Source organism: Lissotriton vulgaris, unplaced genomic scaffold (genome assembly GCF_964263255.1).
Source record: "Lissotriton vulgaris unplaced genomic scaffold, aLisVul1.2 SCAFFOLD_1428, whole genome shotgun sequence".
NCBI lineage: Eukaryota > Metazoa > Chordata > Amphibia > Caudata > Salamandridae > Lissotriton > Lissotriton vulgaris.
This window is the reverse complement of record NW_028244621.1, coordinates 538,514-553,527: the sequence shown is the minus strand read 5'-3', so window position 1 is coordinate 553,527 and position 15,014 is coordinate 538,514. Positions and strand designations below refer to the sequence as shown.

General features: G+C 45.0%; 1 protein-coding gene across 1 annotated transcript in view; it reads right to left on the bottom strand.

The window, feature by feature from the left end:
• LOC147667184 (retinoid-inducible serine carboxypeptidase-like) overlaps window positions 1-15,014 on the bottom strand; it is a 236,926-nt gene that overhangs the window by 65,626 nt on the left and 156,286 nt on the right. Inside the window, exon 10 of the mRNA XM_086948868.1 lies at window positions 9,606-9,719. Within this exon, the coding sequence (XP_086804994.1) occupies window positions 9,606-9,719 (114 nt within the window). The remainder of the gene's footprint in view (window positions 1-9,605; window positions 9,720-15,014) is intronic.

The following is a 15,014-nucleotide window of genomic DNA, read 5'->3' as shown; positions in this document are numbered from 1 at the left end:
AATGTAAATACTTTTTGTAGGATCTTTTTCCTTGTTCTTTCCTCTCCTGTATACTATAATGCATTTCCGAACAACGTAAAATAATTTGATGTTCAGAAAATATGCTCATGAATGACAATTAGAAAATAAATGAATTTATTGAAATGATTTAGTCTTTCAGAGATCCGGTTTTGGTCTGTTCTCTCAGCCTAAATATACATTCAAGCGAATTGCATTATTGGGAATTGTTGTTGTTTTCTCAGTCTAACAAAAAGGCACTCTGCTTCGACCCTGCCCGGTAGAACCTTGAGGCGAAGTCTCAGCATTTTGTATTTTCGTCGTCCGTAAACAGATCGATGCTGAGACGACCCCTAGCCTGGAAGATGTCTTCGACCACCTCGTCGCTGAGAACCCAGTCTTGTCTGTCTTCAAAGTGCCGACTGAGAGCATCCGCTCTTGCGTTCTGTTCTCCAGGCAGGTGTACCGCTGTGATTGATAGGTTCTGTGCCAGGAGCCAATGCCAGAGAGCCTGAGCTTCCAGAGACAATGTGCGTGAGCGAGTTCCCCCCCGATTTGTTCAGGTAGTACATGGTGGTAGTATTGTCCATCTGTACTAAGATTGAACTTGCTTGAATCGAAGGGAGGAAAGCCTTAAAGGCCAGGTGAACTGCTCTCACTTCCAGCATGTTTATTTGATATGAGCGCACTTTTGATGACCATTGACCTTGCATCTGGAGAGACTCCATGTGGGCTCCCTAGCCCTGGTGTGAAGCATCTGTGTTCAGTGTTTGAGAGGGAGGTGCTTGATGAAAAGATATCCTTAGTTGCATAGTCTCCTTCAACCACTATGGGATGGATGCTCTTGCTTCGTTTGAGAGACTTATTTTGTCGTCTCAGCGAGTTGTTTGCTGGTCCCACTTGTCCTCCAGATCCTGCAGTAGAGGATGCATTCGCAGCCTGGCATTGGGGACCAGAAAGATGCAGGATGCCATCGACCCTAACAGAGAGGCAATCCAATGAACTGACTGCATTCTGTTGTCCAGAACTAGTTTGCATTTCTGTATGATGGAAAACTGTCTCTCCTATGAAGTAAACACTTTTCATACCTCAAGGTCTACCATAGCTCCCAGATAACGGATTCTCTGTGTAGGTTGTTGCATCGATTTGGCTAAGTTCACATGAAGACCCAGCCGTTGACAAAGCTCTATATTTGAAAACAACAAGGGGACCCAAGTAAGTTGAAAGGGACTTTGGGGGTAATGCTATTCAAACACTAGTGGTCCCTTTAGAGGAATTGTGCAGGGTGAATAAATATAGACTCAGTCGTAGCTATATTGTTTGGACATACCCAGCCGGGCAGAGGTCTAATATTTACTTTTAGTTGAATATAGGAGATGTTACACAACAATTCAAAAAGTGGGGCACAAGCCTGCACCCTACTCAACACATGTGCAACAAATATTCCTTGACAGGGCTGAAACATAAGGGCTTGTAGGCAAAAGCATGAGGTTTACAGTACCAGGGATTACACAGTGTCAAGGTACAGCAAAACATAACAGAACACCTTTACAATAGTAGTACACTTAACGTTTTGAGCTTGTAAAAGGTGTTATGAGAAGTCGACTGCGTTTCGATCCGTTATCTTGATACACGGATCATCATCAGGACATGAATAATATGCCTAATATTTGTAGCCTCAGATGCCTTGCGGGGGAGAGAAAGGGAAAAAGGAGGACAATATCCATGGGGGTTAGGGGTGGTGAGAGAATGTAAAACCAAAGAATAACCTATTTCTACAACAGAAGTGGTGCGCAGGTACACTCCATGCACAACCGGTGCATTTAAGGGCACATTTCTTAAAGGTGGCGTCAGATTAATGTGAAGACTCGTCATGGTGATATGAACGTAAACCAGGAGCACTTTATACAAAAATGACATTCAGAGAATGACATCAGGTGGACAGTGATTATAGCCATCAAATTGCCCTCAAGAGGCGGAGATATCTCGAGGATTCTTAATAAAGAAGAGCTTAAATGGATATTAAGGACTGATAGCCTAAACACAGGTCTGAACCTGCTGGAGGACTGGACTGCCTTGATCTAAATTCTGCCACAATTATTCGCTAAATGCACCAATAACTGTTAAGATATACGATGCCCTCAAGAACCAGGTTGTACTTGGCCAATCCCCCGGATTGCATACTTGCGCTTGTTTAATATAATATCATAACTGAAACCACTTCAACTGATATACTGTCAAATTTCATACGTCCTCTTTTAATTGTTTTTACATGTCTACTTATTTCCATGTCACTTGCTCCAGGACACACCTCACTCCGATACCGATACCTCCCTTCCAAGATGGCCGCCATTGACTACCAATCTATGCCCCATCTAAAATGGACGCTGATTTTTAACTATACCAGACCGGTTAGTCCCTTCTTCACTCTCACTCCCAATCACGTGATCCCTTCCTTCACCAATCACTTGTGCAATTAATCCTTCCCAGCCGACACCATTGCTGAGAACACTCCCCGTAGACACTGCGACTACGCCGCTGCTCCGAGAATTGCTCGGTAAGTTTGAATATTCCCCGCTGTATTGCCTGCCATACCGCCTGACCCTCCTATTCTGACCCCCACATCCCCGTTTTTATTTCGAGGCCATCGCGCCGTTGGCCTTTTCGAAATGGACTCTTAAGAGCCGACCTCCAAATAGATTTGTGCGCCCGCATCGTCGGTGTTGCCCTGCACGCCTTAAATAGGTAAGCATCACTCCAATGTAACCCGTACTAGCCACCCCACCCGATTACCTTCTAACTCCGTCCTCCGCTCACTCAGGTCCAAGACCCCGTAATTCCACCGCCTTCAGGGTGCGGTACCAGTCGCTGCAACCCTCTCTTGCTCAAATTATCGGTAAGCCCTTCCGCTTTTGCCGATTCGTTAACAGCATACCTACATCATGGCTCTAGCACCTGTTGCATGAGGTCCACCTCACTCTGGTTCTCTAAACGCGTTTACTTCTATTTCTCCCTCTTCACGTCGCCTCTTAAAGCACTCGAATAACATTGTTGCGCCGTAATACCGGAAATCAAATGTTTTAATCGAAATTAATTGCATAGCATGGACTTTTAATTGACCATCACTATATACTTCAAGCGTACCACCATAGTATGATTTCTTGCTCCTGATTCTATGTTTATATCACCATGACGAGTCTTCACATTAATCTGACGCCACCTTTAAGAAATGTGCCCTTAAATGCACCGGTTGTGCATGGAGTGTACCTGTGGACCAATTCTGTTGTAGAAATATGTTATTCTTTGGTTTTACATTCTCTCACCACCCCTAACCCCCATGAATATTGTCCTTCTTTTTCCCTTTCTCTCCCCCGCAAGGCATCGGAGCTACAAATATTAGGCATATTATTCATGTCCTGATGATGATCCGTGTATCAAGATAACAGATCGAAACGCCGTCGACTTCTCATAACATCTTATACAAGCTCAAAACTTTAAGCGTACTACTATTGTAAAGGTGTTCTGTTATGTTTTGCTGTACCTTGACACTGTGTAATCACTGGTACTGTAAACCTTATGCTTTTGCCTACAAGCTCTTATGTTCCAGTTCTGTCAATGAATGTTTGTTGCACATGTGTTGAGTAGGGTGCAGGCTTGTGCCCCACTTTGTGAATTGTTGTGTAACATCTATATTCAACTAAAAGTAAATATTAGACCTCTGCCCGGCTGGGTATGTACAAACAATATAGCTACGACTGAGTCTATATTTATTCACCCTGCAAAATTCCCCTAAAGGGACTATTGGTGTTTGAATAGTTGACAAAGCTCTAGGCATTGCAGGAAATTATTTCTCACACTGTGGGGAAAAGGACCCTTCAATAGCCAGTCGTTCAGGTACGGGTACACCAAGATACCTCTGCGGCGTAGTGCGGCTGCCACCAATGCCATGCAGTTAGTGAACACTCGGGGAGCTGACTTCAACCTGAAGGGTAGTACTTTGAACTGGTAATGTGAAGATCCCACCAGGAATCTCAGATTCTGTCTGTGATGTTGACTAACCGGAACTTGAAAGTAGGAATCTTGCAGATCCAGCGAACACATCCAATCTCCCTGCCTGAGATGTGGATATATTTGATGGAGTGCCAACAAGCGAAACTTCTCCTTCCTGATTGACTTGTGAGCGTTTGCAGATCCAGAATGGGTCTGTAATCTGCTTTTCGACCCTTTTTCTTCACTAAGAAGTATCTTGAGTAGACCTCTCTCCCTCTGGGATATTGGCACCTCCTCGATGGCTGAGTTTCTCAGAAAGGTGGCAACTTTTTTTTACAATATTTTCATCTGATGGCACGATGATGGAACCTCAGGGATTGAGGGAGGATGGTGTTGAAAACGTAGAGAGTACCCATTCTGCAGCGTAGCTAACACCCACTGGTCCTTTGTGATAGCTTGCCACTTTGAGATGATTTGCAATACTTCCCCCACTGGAGTGTTGAACGGCGACAGGAGAAGAGGGCACTCATTGTTTGGTCTGTGTCTTGACGGAGGTGTTAGACAGATGCTGGTTTCCTGTTCCTCTAGAGGAACGCCTGCCTTGGTATTGAGACCTTTGTTGTCCTTGCTGATCCTGATTTTTCTGCCAATGAGGGGTTTGAAACCTCTGTTGGGAGGATCACAAATTGTAAGACCTGAATCGTTTGTGCAACTCTTTCTTCTTCTCTAGACCCAGTGTCTAGCACGGTCTTCATCTGGGACATTTCTCCATCCGTGTGTCCACTGAACAAATAGGAGCCGGAGAAGGGAAGATTGAGGATCCAAGACTGCGCTTCAGGTTTGAGCGCTGTGAGTTGGAGCTAGGAGGTTCTTCTAGCGGTATCCCATGCATATAGGCATGAGCCGAAAGATTAGCTCCATCAGCTGTGGCGCTGATAACTTGGTTTACCACCAAGCTGCCTTCAGGCAAGATCTCTTCAAAATCCTGGATATCTTCTTGTGGTAACTCTTCCGTGAATCTTTGCAGGCAGTTTCATAGAGACCCGTCATGCCGGCCCAAGAGAGCCGATGCACTCTATACCTTCATCAGAGATGCTGATGTGCCACATACCTTCCTTCCCCACGAATCCTGTGTTTTACTCTCCTTATCTGGAGGAACAGTAGAGGAGGAAGCAATAGCATGAGTCTTTTTTGCTGCAGCATTTATAACATAATCCGGTGGGGGTGAGATTTAAGGAAAAGCAGGTCGTCTTCCGGTGAACAGTATTTTTTCAAAATCCTAGCCGGAGCGGTCTTGAGTGTGGCCAGCGTGAGGAAAACGTCCATAACCTCTTCTATTAGGCCTGGGGCCAATAGTAGCAGAGGACTAGATGCTGCCCTTCGATGTAAAGTCTCAAAGATAACAGAGGACGAAATCTGTCGAGTCGGCATTGGGATGCTTAGTTTGGCTGCCCCTCTGCCAAGCACGTCCTGAAACGTGCCAACGTCATCCACCGGAGAGACCCTCGACGGTGGGCTGTCAGTAAGAGTAGGTGAATAGTCTCTGAATGACGTGTGAGTGGAAGAGGAGGAAGGTGTTGGAGATCTGGGCCTTCTCCTCCTGCTTCTGGATCTAGATCCCCTTCTGTGAGAGGGCGCAGGAGTGCAACTGAGATCCTTAGCTCTTGATGGTGTAAGCTCTCTATCTACCGCCTGTACCAGCCGAGCCAATGGAGACCTATGGAGGGGGCTCGAGTAGTGCTATGTCCTTGTGGCTGGATTTGTGGCCCAGTGATGTAAGGGCCTGTTCCATCTTGGTGATAGATGGATGGAAGCCGATCTTTGCCCTTCTCGCCCCTCAGGAGAATGTGGAGGAGAAGGAGGAGAGTTCTCTTTCTTGCGCAGTCCTGGTCGGAAAATATTGATGTCCCCCGGACACTGGACTGCTGGACGTCGACATCTCAACCATCGGAGATCTTGACGTGGAACCTATGTGAGAGCTGCGAGAACCTGTTCTCGATGAGGGCGATGTAGACAGGCTTAGCGGGCATGAGGCCTCTTTGGACTGGCGCCTCAATGGTGATCTGGAACGTCTCCTGTGGACAGACTGCCCTCTCGACGTCGACCTTCGTCTTATTGACAGTGACGCCTGCCTCAATGCTGACTTTTTCCTCTTAGACGGAGGACTCCATCTTGCAGTTGACCGGCCTCTCGACGTCAGAGGTTTACTTAACGCCGACAGAGTATCGTGTTTATACATCAGCCGCCTCTGCTCTGAAGACCGGTGTCTCGATGTCAACCTGCGATGCGCTGCAGTCGACGGACACTTCTGCCTCGGCATCAGGGACAGAGTCTTGTGCCTCGACGTCAAAGATCTTTGGACTGACCTCAATGGAGACCTCTGCCTCGACGTCGATCGCCATTGTTGTGGCGACGGCGGAGTTGCCTCGACGCTGATCGCCTAGCCAGCGTTGACGGAGATTTTCCCCTCAACGTTGATCGTCGCCTGGTTGACGACAACAGAGGGCCCTTTACCTTCGTCGACGTTGAGAGCCTTGTTCTCGAGGTCTTCTTTGACGGCGGCTTCGACGTCGATCCCAACGCCGAAGGAGAAAACGTCGGGATCTTGCCTCTCGACGTCGACCATGTTCTCTTTTTCTGCTGCCTCACTGGAGACCTACCTCTTTGAGAGAGGCCATAAAGACGAATTCTCTACCTGTCCTTGATGGTCCTTCTCAACAACTTCTTGCAATGATGACAGGTGGCAGAAGAGTGAGAATCAGGGAGGCAGAGAATACACACAGGGTGTGTGTCAGATCTAGCCTTCTTCTTGCCACAGGCAGGGCAAGGATCAAATAAGGAAGGCATTTGTAAAAGAAAAAAACCTTTTCTGGACCTCAAACAAGGCTTCACTCTCACTCTAAGGTTAAAAGAAGTCGAGTGAAAGCAAAAAATCCTCCCAAAAAAATCAGATAATTTTTGACAAAGTCAAAAAAGGGAAGAGCTGTGAATCCAGGGTCCTGACTAAAGGAGCTGGAAAGCATGATGGGAAGCTAGGGGTCATGGCTGCCTTAAAGGAACTGTGCCAGTTTTGTATGAAAATGCTTTCATTTTGTATGATATTGGTTTACAATGCAGCCTGCTTTATCTGCAGTTTTTTCATGCAGTTTACTCATTAAAAACAGAGTTCAAGTGCTACTTGCCCTCCTGTGTTTTTATACATGTATTATGTGTTGCAAAAGCAGTTTATGCGTTCTTGCATTGTTTAGCCTTCTAGATGGGGGCTGCATTGGTATGAGAAAATGATATATATATAATTTTTATTATTTCCGGGATACCACACATGGGTGGGAATATTCAGTGCTTAAGACTATTGATGAGGATCCCCTGGAAGAGAATATCACATCTTCAAATTAAATTAAGGTAAACAAAATGTATCCTCTTAAATATGCAGAGAATAATAAGGCGGGAACTTAGGAAGTACTCAGGAAGTAATGCGTATTAGGCTAAGAGAGAAAGTCACCCTTTGCTTTGGAAGCAAGAAGCAACACATTTGAGAAGAATTTCTACTCCTGGGTGACAAAACAAACCACAAGACACTCATTAGATGTGGGCATGAAAAACTTGTAGGCACCAGAAAGAGCTAAAGCAATAAATCAAAGAGATTAAAAAAAAAACAACATTACGAAGTAAAGATCTCTAAGATTTCCCATTGATACTAAAGCCCTGCTTTCAATTACGATTACGAATCATCTCTGATTACACTCGTATATGGCTTGTCCATTGCCTCTACTAGGGCTTTATCATTTTGCCATTTTCTGCACAGCGCCAGTGCAGAAGGGGTCTGTCTGTATAATTATTTTGGTGTTTTCACCACATACATTAAATTGATAGATCTCAGAGTTAATGAATCTTTTGTACACAACAGAGTTCGGGACACAGGTTAGTAATTGCTTCTTTGTGTTTGTCTACTCTGCTATTGGAAAGAGATTTATTAACTCCTAGATATTTCAAGTTAATGTATGTGCTCAAGGCCCAAAATAAGGTGCACAGATACCTTCTGCTCTAGTGCAGTACAGTAAATGGTATCATGATACAGCACCTAATGTTCACAGGGTGCCAAGTTCTGCATGAACCCAAGAATTGTATAATTTGACCAGTGCATAATGCCCACAAGATGAATCCCCTTTATTAACACGTTTACTACATGTCATGTGGCAGTGTTAAGAGCTAACCCCACTGCTTCCCTCAGGTACAAATACGAAAGCCGAGAAACACTTCATACTGTCGCAAACAAGAAAATGTTGCTCAGGTGCCAATTGCCTGCAAGTAGACAGACTAATATGCCCGATACACACCCTTACTCCCACCAAATAAAAACCGCTCATTTAGGAGGAGCTTGTTGCGTTTCCTCCTGAATATTTTCCTTCAGCTCTGGTGTTTGTTGTACCTCTCGCCTCCAGTCTGTTGCTTGCCTACCCGCACTACATATCCCTCAAAACAAGACCTAGTTCCCTCCCTTACTTGTCACCTGTAAGGAAGTTAACTGTAGAAAGAAAACAAAATTGAAGAAGGCCCAACCTAAATGGCAGAGGGGGGGATAGGGGGGGGGGGGATAGGGGGGAGACTGACAGCTTAGAAAGACTTCTTGTTTGGCCCTAGAAAGTGAAGCATAGAAAAACATGTTTCTAGCAACACAACAGCTTCCGCCTGCCCTATAAAAAGCCTACGCGAGCTGTGAAACCTGTGAAACTCGTTATAAAGTACAAGCAGCATATTTAGCGAGACAGTGTTGTGTGATCAACCCTGTACATGGGTAATGTGCTTGTCACTCTGCAACAAGGTCAATATGCATAAGCTTTCAACCGAGGAAGCCATTACGGATAGGTCTTCAAGATCTGCAACTGCCATGTATTAAAAGGTAATTATATTACTAACCCAGACTCACTTCCAAAGTAAATTCCTGGACTCATCTTAAGGGAGCAACCTTTCCTTCAAGTTTCATATTGCCAAAAAGAGGCAATCTGTCTGGTATCAACGATCACTCCTATGAAAAAGAAACTATACCTCACTGAATCAAACTAGAGAACCACTATTCAGGTTCTTGTCTATCCCTAACTGGTTGGATCCCATTATCTACCCGCTGGTGAACCTAGTACCCACTCAGCCGTATTAAAGGATGCAGTGAGACAGCTGCTCTACTGTTTGATGGTCTAAAGTGATATGGCCATACGACTAACTAAATGAACTACTGTGAATATTCCTTCAGACCAGCATCAAATGACCATGCTACTTGCTCTAAAAAGGCTAATTTCTCTCCATTGTACATGGCATAAAACTTTATTGCGCTTTGTTACTGAAGTAGAGTCAACAAGATTCATACAATTGCTCAGAACATCACTTCATGCTTGCTGCTTTACCTCCCCTTTTCTAAAAAGAGCTGTAAAATGAACTGGAACACCGAGTTCCACTTATCTCCCGGTCCAAGCTAGTGGAACCCACCCCCTCCGTTTGTGCACGATTCTGAAACATCCCTTCACTGATTGTTACCCAAGCTTATGCTAGCTAAAACCCATCCCATATATACCTGCAAGTCTTCTGCACTTCTTACCGAGAACAAAAACACATAACCAACATACCTCCCCATGTGACAAAGTCCGGGATTACATGCAGCTTCTTCTTTACCGGGCCATTCATCAGCGCAGACAAATCACCCCTGTGGAGAGGTTTTACGTGGCGATGGTAAAGTTTGGCTGGGAAAAGAGGGGAGACACACAATCAGCAAGTTCAGTATGCTTACAACAGGATTATTTGACGACAGTACAAATGACAGGGGCAACAGTGCACATTAAGGGCTCATTAAAAAATGTGGGTTCTCTCAGCTGTTGAATAATTATATATTTTGTACATTATAGACTCATGATTGAACAGATGCAATTTAGCTTTGCAGTTATTAGTCACACATTTAGAACTGACTTTTGTGGCATTTTTCGCTGAAACTAGATCGGATTCCAAAGATGAGATGGCATTCCATCTTTGGCAAGCAAACACATCAATATTTGCCTCATAGACATAGGATTGCTCGTCATTCATAGAACGCTTTGAAACAACTTCTAACTTACAGAATACAGAGGATTTAATCCATAGGACGCCATCAGAGCATGCAGAACCAAATGCATACTCGATGCAGTGTCAAAACGTTGTGTACATCAAAGGGCATAGGCTTCTGCACTTTCAATTCCCTTTAGCTCATGTACTCTTCTAAAATGTGTCTATCAATTCTATATCCGGGCCAGAGGCGGGCATTAAGCTCAACCACTTGAATTTCTTGCAACAGCAGGAAATACCGCAATAACTTTAACTTGACTGTTCAGTTTACATCACCCAGATTACTGAGCAGTTAACCTACAACGTACGACCAATACAGCCAATAGAGCTTCACATAACATACTTCACCCCGGATTAGTCTGGAAAACACTTCTGTACTAACGATGGAGTAAAGTACTACTGGAAGAGGGAGTTTGTGAGGGTTCAGTAATATTGATTTACACCAATTCAGGCTATTCTTCACAGATTAATGTGGCAGTTTCCAAATCTCACATGATGGGAAGTGATTGTTTCAATGTTTCTGGGCACATTGGTGTCCTTCACACTGAGAAACTGGACCTCTATTATGTCTGTAGTGCATAATCACCTTTTTACCCCTATTCCCTTAAACCTAACATCAAGGAGCATCAATTCCTCTGCTTCGCCTGAAGATTATGGTGGCTCTATCCACTCGAGAGGGATAGAGGACACAGAAGGCCAGTCACAGAGAGCTGATCCTGAACCCTCCACTGTCTGCTTGTGTTTCCTGTGGTGCAGAGGCAGTGTACCATAGAGGGATTTCAAGAACAATGGGTCTGCTGAGCATGCACTATGATAGGAGCTCAGCTGTCCCGCCTAACTCGGGACTCGTCGTACTGGGCATTAGGCGCTTCCCGGGAAGCTGAAAGGATGGGGTCAGATTTCTTTCCCGAGGTCAGGTTAATCGCCGAGCTAGGGCGGCATGGAGTTTTACCCCCCGCATAGTTCTTTATAGATCCAGCAGTTTTGAGGCAACAATAAAAATGTCAAGATAACGCTTGTGATCATTATTCCTGCTGGAGAAGGACAGGAGTTATGTCTAGTGCTAGTTTGAACTCATCTAAAGTAGCAAAGAACTGTATTTTATTTGGATAGCTCAGTGGGCTACTGCTTTTGTCAGAGATTATTTTGTTAATTGTAGTTAATAAGTTACAATCGTAATATAGCACAGTGAGCTAAACTGCCAAAGAACTTCATGCAACCTGCATGATGCAGGTTAGAAAGTTATATTTGTCTTTCATTACCATAATGTTGCTAAAAAAAATCTTTGGATAGAAATACAATTATTAGTAAAGCCAACTCTAACCACTGTGTCACGTTTTGAATCCGGAGTTTGTGCTTCTCGAGACCAAGCACTCTTAAAAAATGCCAACCAATATGGATGCAGTCACCTTAGTCTAATTTAACATTTTCTATACACTGATTACCCATGTATGATTCCATTGTCTCTATGTATGTATGATGTAAAGTGCTAAAGTGCTTCAACATCCTGAAGAGGGACACTATTAAAGAGTAATAGTGAGGGCATCTGTGGAGGAGGAGGCAACTGGGGCGGGAGTGGGGGAGCACAGGGCGCCATCAGCGCTAAAGCCGGTCCTGCTACTTATTGGGTTGGAGGCTGCGAACATCCCTCGAAATAGTCAGTCATTGTGTTTTCAACTTCTTGGCTATGCTTAACAGTTAATATGTGCACTTATGTTATATTTAAATTCACGTTTCATGCTTGACATGTTATTTTTTTGTGTTTTGTGTAAGAATGTCGGAGTACGATTGGGTATCCTGGTGCACTGTAAGGTCCTAATTTACTATGCTTTAAAAGCCAGTACAATGGAGTATATAATGAAAAAAGTATTTTAGAATGCACCATTTTTGGCAGAATATCTTGTGGGGTGGGGGAGTAACCCAACATCCACCCCCCCACACACCCAAACCACTCCATTGTAGTGCTCAGTCTCGCTTACTCGCTATGCATCGTACAGGGGCTTGTCGGACAAATTTTGTCTGAGCTGCTGTGGATACCCAGTCCGGCCCTGGACAGGCTTCTTGGTTTATCGATGAGAGTTGACACACAGCAGACCCACCACCTGCCTTGCACATTCAGAGTATGGAACCACACAGACCCTATGTACGTTTCATGCACCTTTTAACTGGCATTTCGCTGAAGAAGTCTGTGGCCTCTCAACCTGAAAACAGGAGCATAAAAGGCGAGAGGTAGCAACAGCCACAACAAGTGCTCAGTTTCGGGGCATTTTGGCCATGCCTAGTAAGATCATCGTATGAAGGCAGTGGGTTCAGCAAGTGTGCAGTCATTTCGCCTATGTGCTTTGGGAAACTATCCATTTAGGCATGATAAGTGATAGTTGCACCTTTCCTGAAAAGACAGAGGTCATCCACTGTCATCAACCCTGTCAAGCTACAATTCTGATGAAGTACAAGTTAGAATGCAAGGAGAAACAAGACCAGTCATCAACACACGGACAAATGTAAAACCTCCCCTACAATAACAGGATTCTGATTTCTGCAGAGATTGGCCTTGAACAGAGCACAGAGTAAGGAATATACACCTTTGAGAAACTTGAGTACATTTTGAGTAGTAGTAGTAGTCACAAACATACGCCCTCGAACCAGGAGATGGCACAATCAGGTTGGACCTTTAGTTGGGGCCATGAGGCAGTCCATGCATTACCCTGCATTTGTAACGTTCTTTACCACTAATGTTCTGGAGCACAATACTGGTACAGTCCAAAACAGAAACCCAAGAGACTCCCCCTCAGGCACTTGAGTCTCACATGGTAGCAAGGGAAAACAGCTGCCCAGGAGGGCCCTAGAACCTCAGAATCAGGGTGATACAAAGAATAATTGCTAACCTGAGAGTCCAGACTGTCTCACTTCATGAAACAAAAAGAAATGTTATTATCAGGCAATACATAAATAAAACATTTAGAATTACAACAGGCAAAGAAACCCAGAAGATCCTAAACAAGGTATGTAGCTGAGATTATTGGCGTCCAGCATCTTCTTCGATGTACTTTCCTGGTACTTACAGGATGCGGAAAATGAAAGGTGGGCCAATAGGAAAACTAGTACTAGCCCACACAAGAATGCTCGTACTTGGCAATAGGAGCAGCCCGATAGTAGGACCCTCCCAGGATCCCTAGCACAAGTTTCAGTTTTTGAGGGCTTCGACAATGGAATTGGCCTATTGGTCTCGGAGGATGAAAAGGGTGGTAGTTTCGCGAGAACTTTCCACTGAACTTTCCAATTGAAAACATTATTACCCTATTGCTTGTATCCTATGCTGTTTTAAGTTAGCGTTCATGATGCCATTTTATTTAATAGCCGCCATTTTGCTCTATGATTGAACCAGAGGCGCCACTAGAGCCAAATTTCGGGGGCTAAGAAAAAATTTCGGGGTTGCTGAACCTTTAATCAGTAGGCTGGGTGGAGCTGCAGGGGCTCTTAGAAGGGGTGAAACAACTGCAAGGCCTCATTAACATTCAAATGGCCTTTTAAAGACCTGTGAAACGTTCGGTGCGGCTCTGTGCGTGCCCGGGATCGGTCTCATCCCGGGCTGCCAGACACGACAGGGGGGGGGGGGGGCTGAAGCCCGGTGAGTCCAATGGGTGTTGCGCACCTGATTGAAACTAAGCTTCTGTCTCATGTTGCTTGCTGCTGGGATGCATTTGCATCTCCAAGGTTAGGCCTCACTGAAGTATGAGAAAGTCGTTCCTTAACGCATACCTTTCCCTATATATAGATGTTCGCTCCTACTATTCCAACTGCAAGCACAGACTGAATGACCTTGCCAGAGAGATAGCGCGTGCCGGTCTCAGACCCTTAGCTCATCTTTTGTGTGCCTCTTTGTTTAAGCTGTCTACCTGTGGAAAGTTACAGAGTGGGCGTGTCACTGCCAAGGCAGTAGAAATGTATAGCGTTTACCTCAATGCTGGGAAAAGGCAGTCCCTCTGCAGTCATCTCAGGAGGTTGGCCAGACTGGCCTCCGTTGCAGAGCATTTACAATAAAATAACTTAGTTTGTTTTCTCTACTGCGTCACAGACTCTTCATTTCTTGGAAGGTTAAGAGGGGGTCGCAAGTGACCCGGGTGACCAGATTCGGGTCACTTTCTTCAGTTGACGCCGGAACAGGGACTTAATCGGTCTGACACATCTCGCCCGCAAACTGGTGTGGAGGACGGGGTCACGTCCGGTCAGATAGGCAGATCGAGGATACCCACACGATAGAGCTTAGTTCTCGCAGCTGCTCAGCTTGTCTGGACAGGCGGTGCCTCGCCCAGCAGTCATCCCAGCTGGGGTCCTGAAAAGGCAAAAACCTTGGATTTGCCCGTATGGTCCGAAGAGTCGGCAGTAGAGAATAACTCTGCTTGACCTGTGTGCACCAGGTGAGTTGGTCTTGACTCTTGGCAAATATGACGCCATCTTGACTAATCTTGAATATGGTCTGAGGAACATTCTAGGCTTTCTTGACTGTGTAGAGATACAGGGTGTCTGTGGATACCCTGACAGGCAACTTAATGAATTTGGCTTACTCTTGAAAATGCCTGAGGCTGGAGCCGGTCTCTCTGGTGCAGTCTGATGACGGACTTGTGGTTTTCTTTGTTTGACACGGTCTGAGGACCATCTTTGGAACAAGCGCTTGAATTTATTTGGGTTCTTTGTGAACATAGTGCACCATTGGTTTGTGTTTGGAACGATCCGAGGACAGTCTTTTGGGGAAAAGTACTTGCAATTGCTTTACCAGGCAAAATAGTGAATGCATCTCCTTCTTGAAAATGCCTGGAATGAGTTTCTTGTTGCTTCAGAAGGCACTGTTAATATTGATGCGCGCAAAGAATGGCCTTGGCCCTATTATGTCAAGTACGCTATGACACTAATATATGAGAGACAATGCAGAGTTAAAAGGG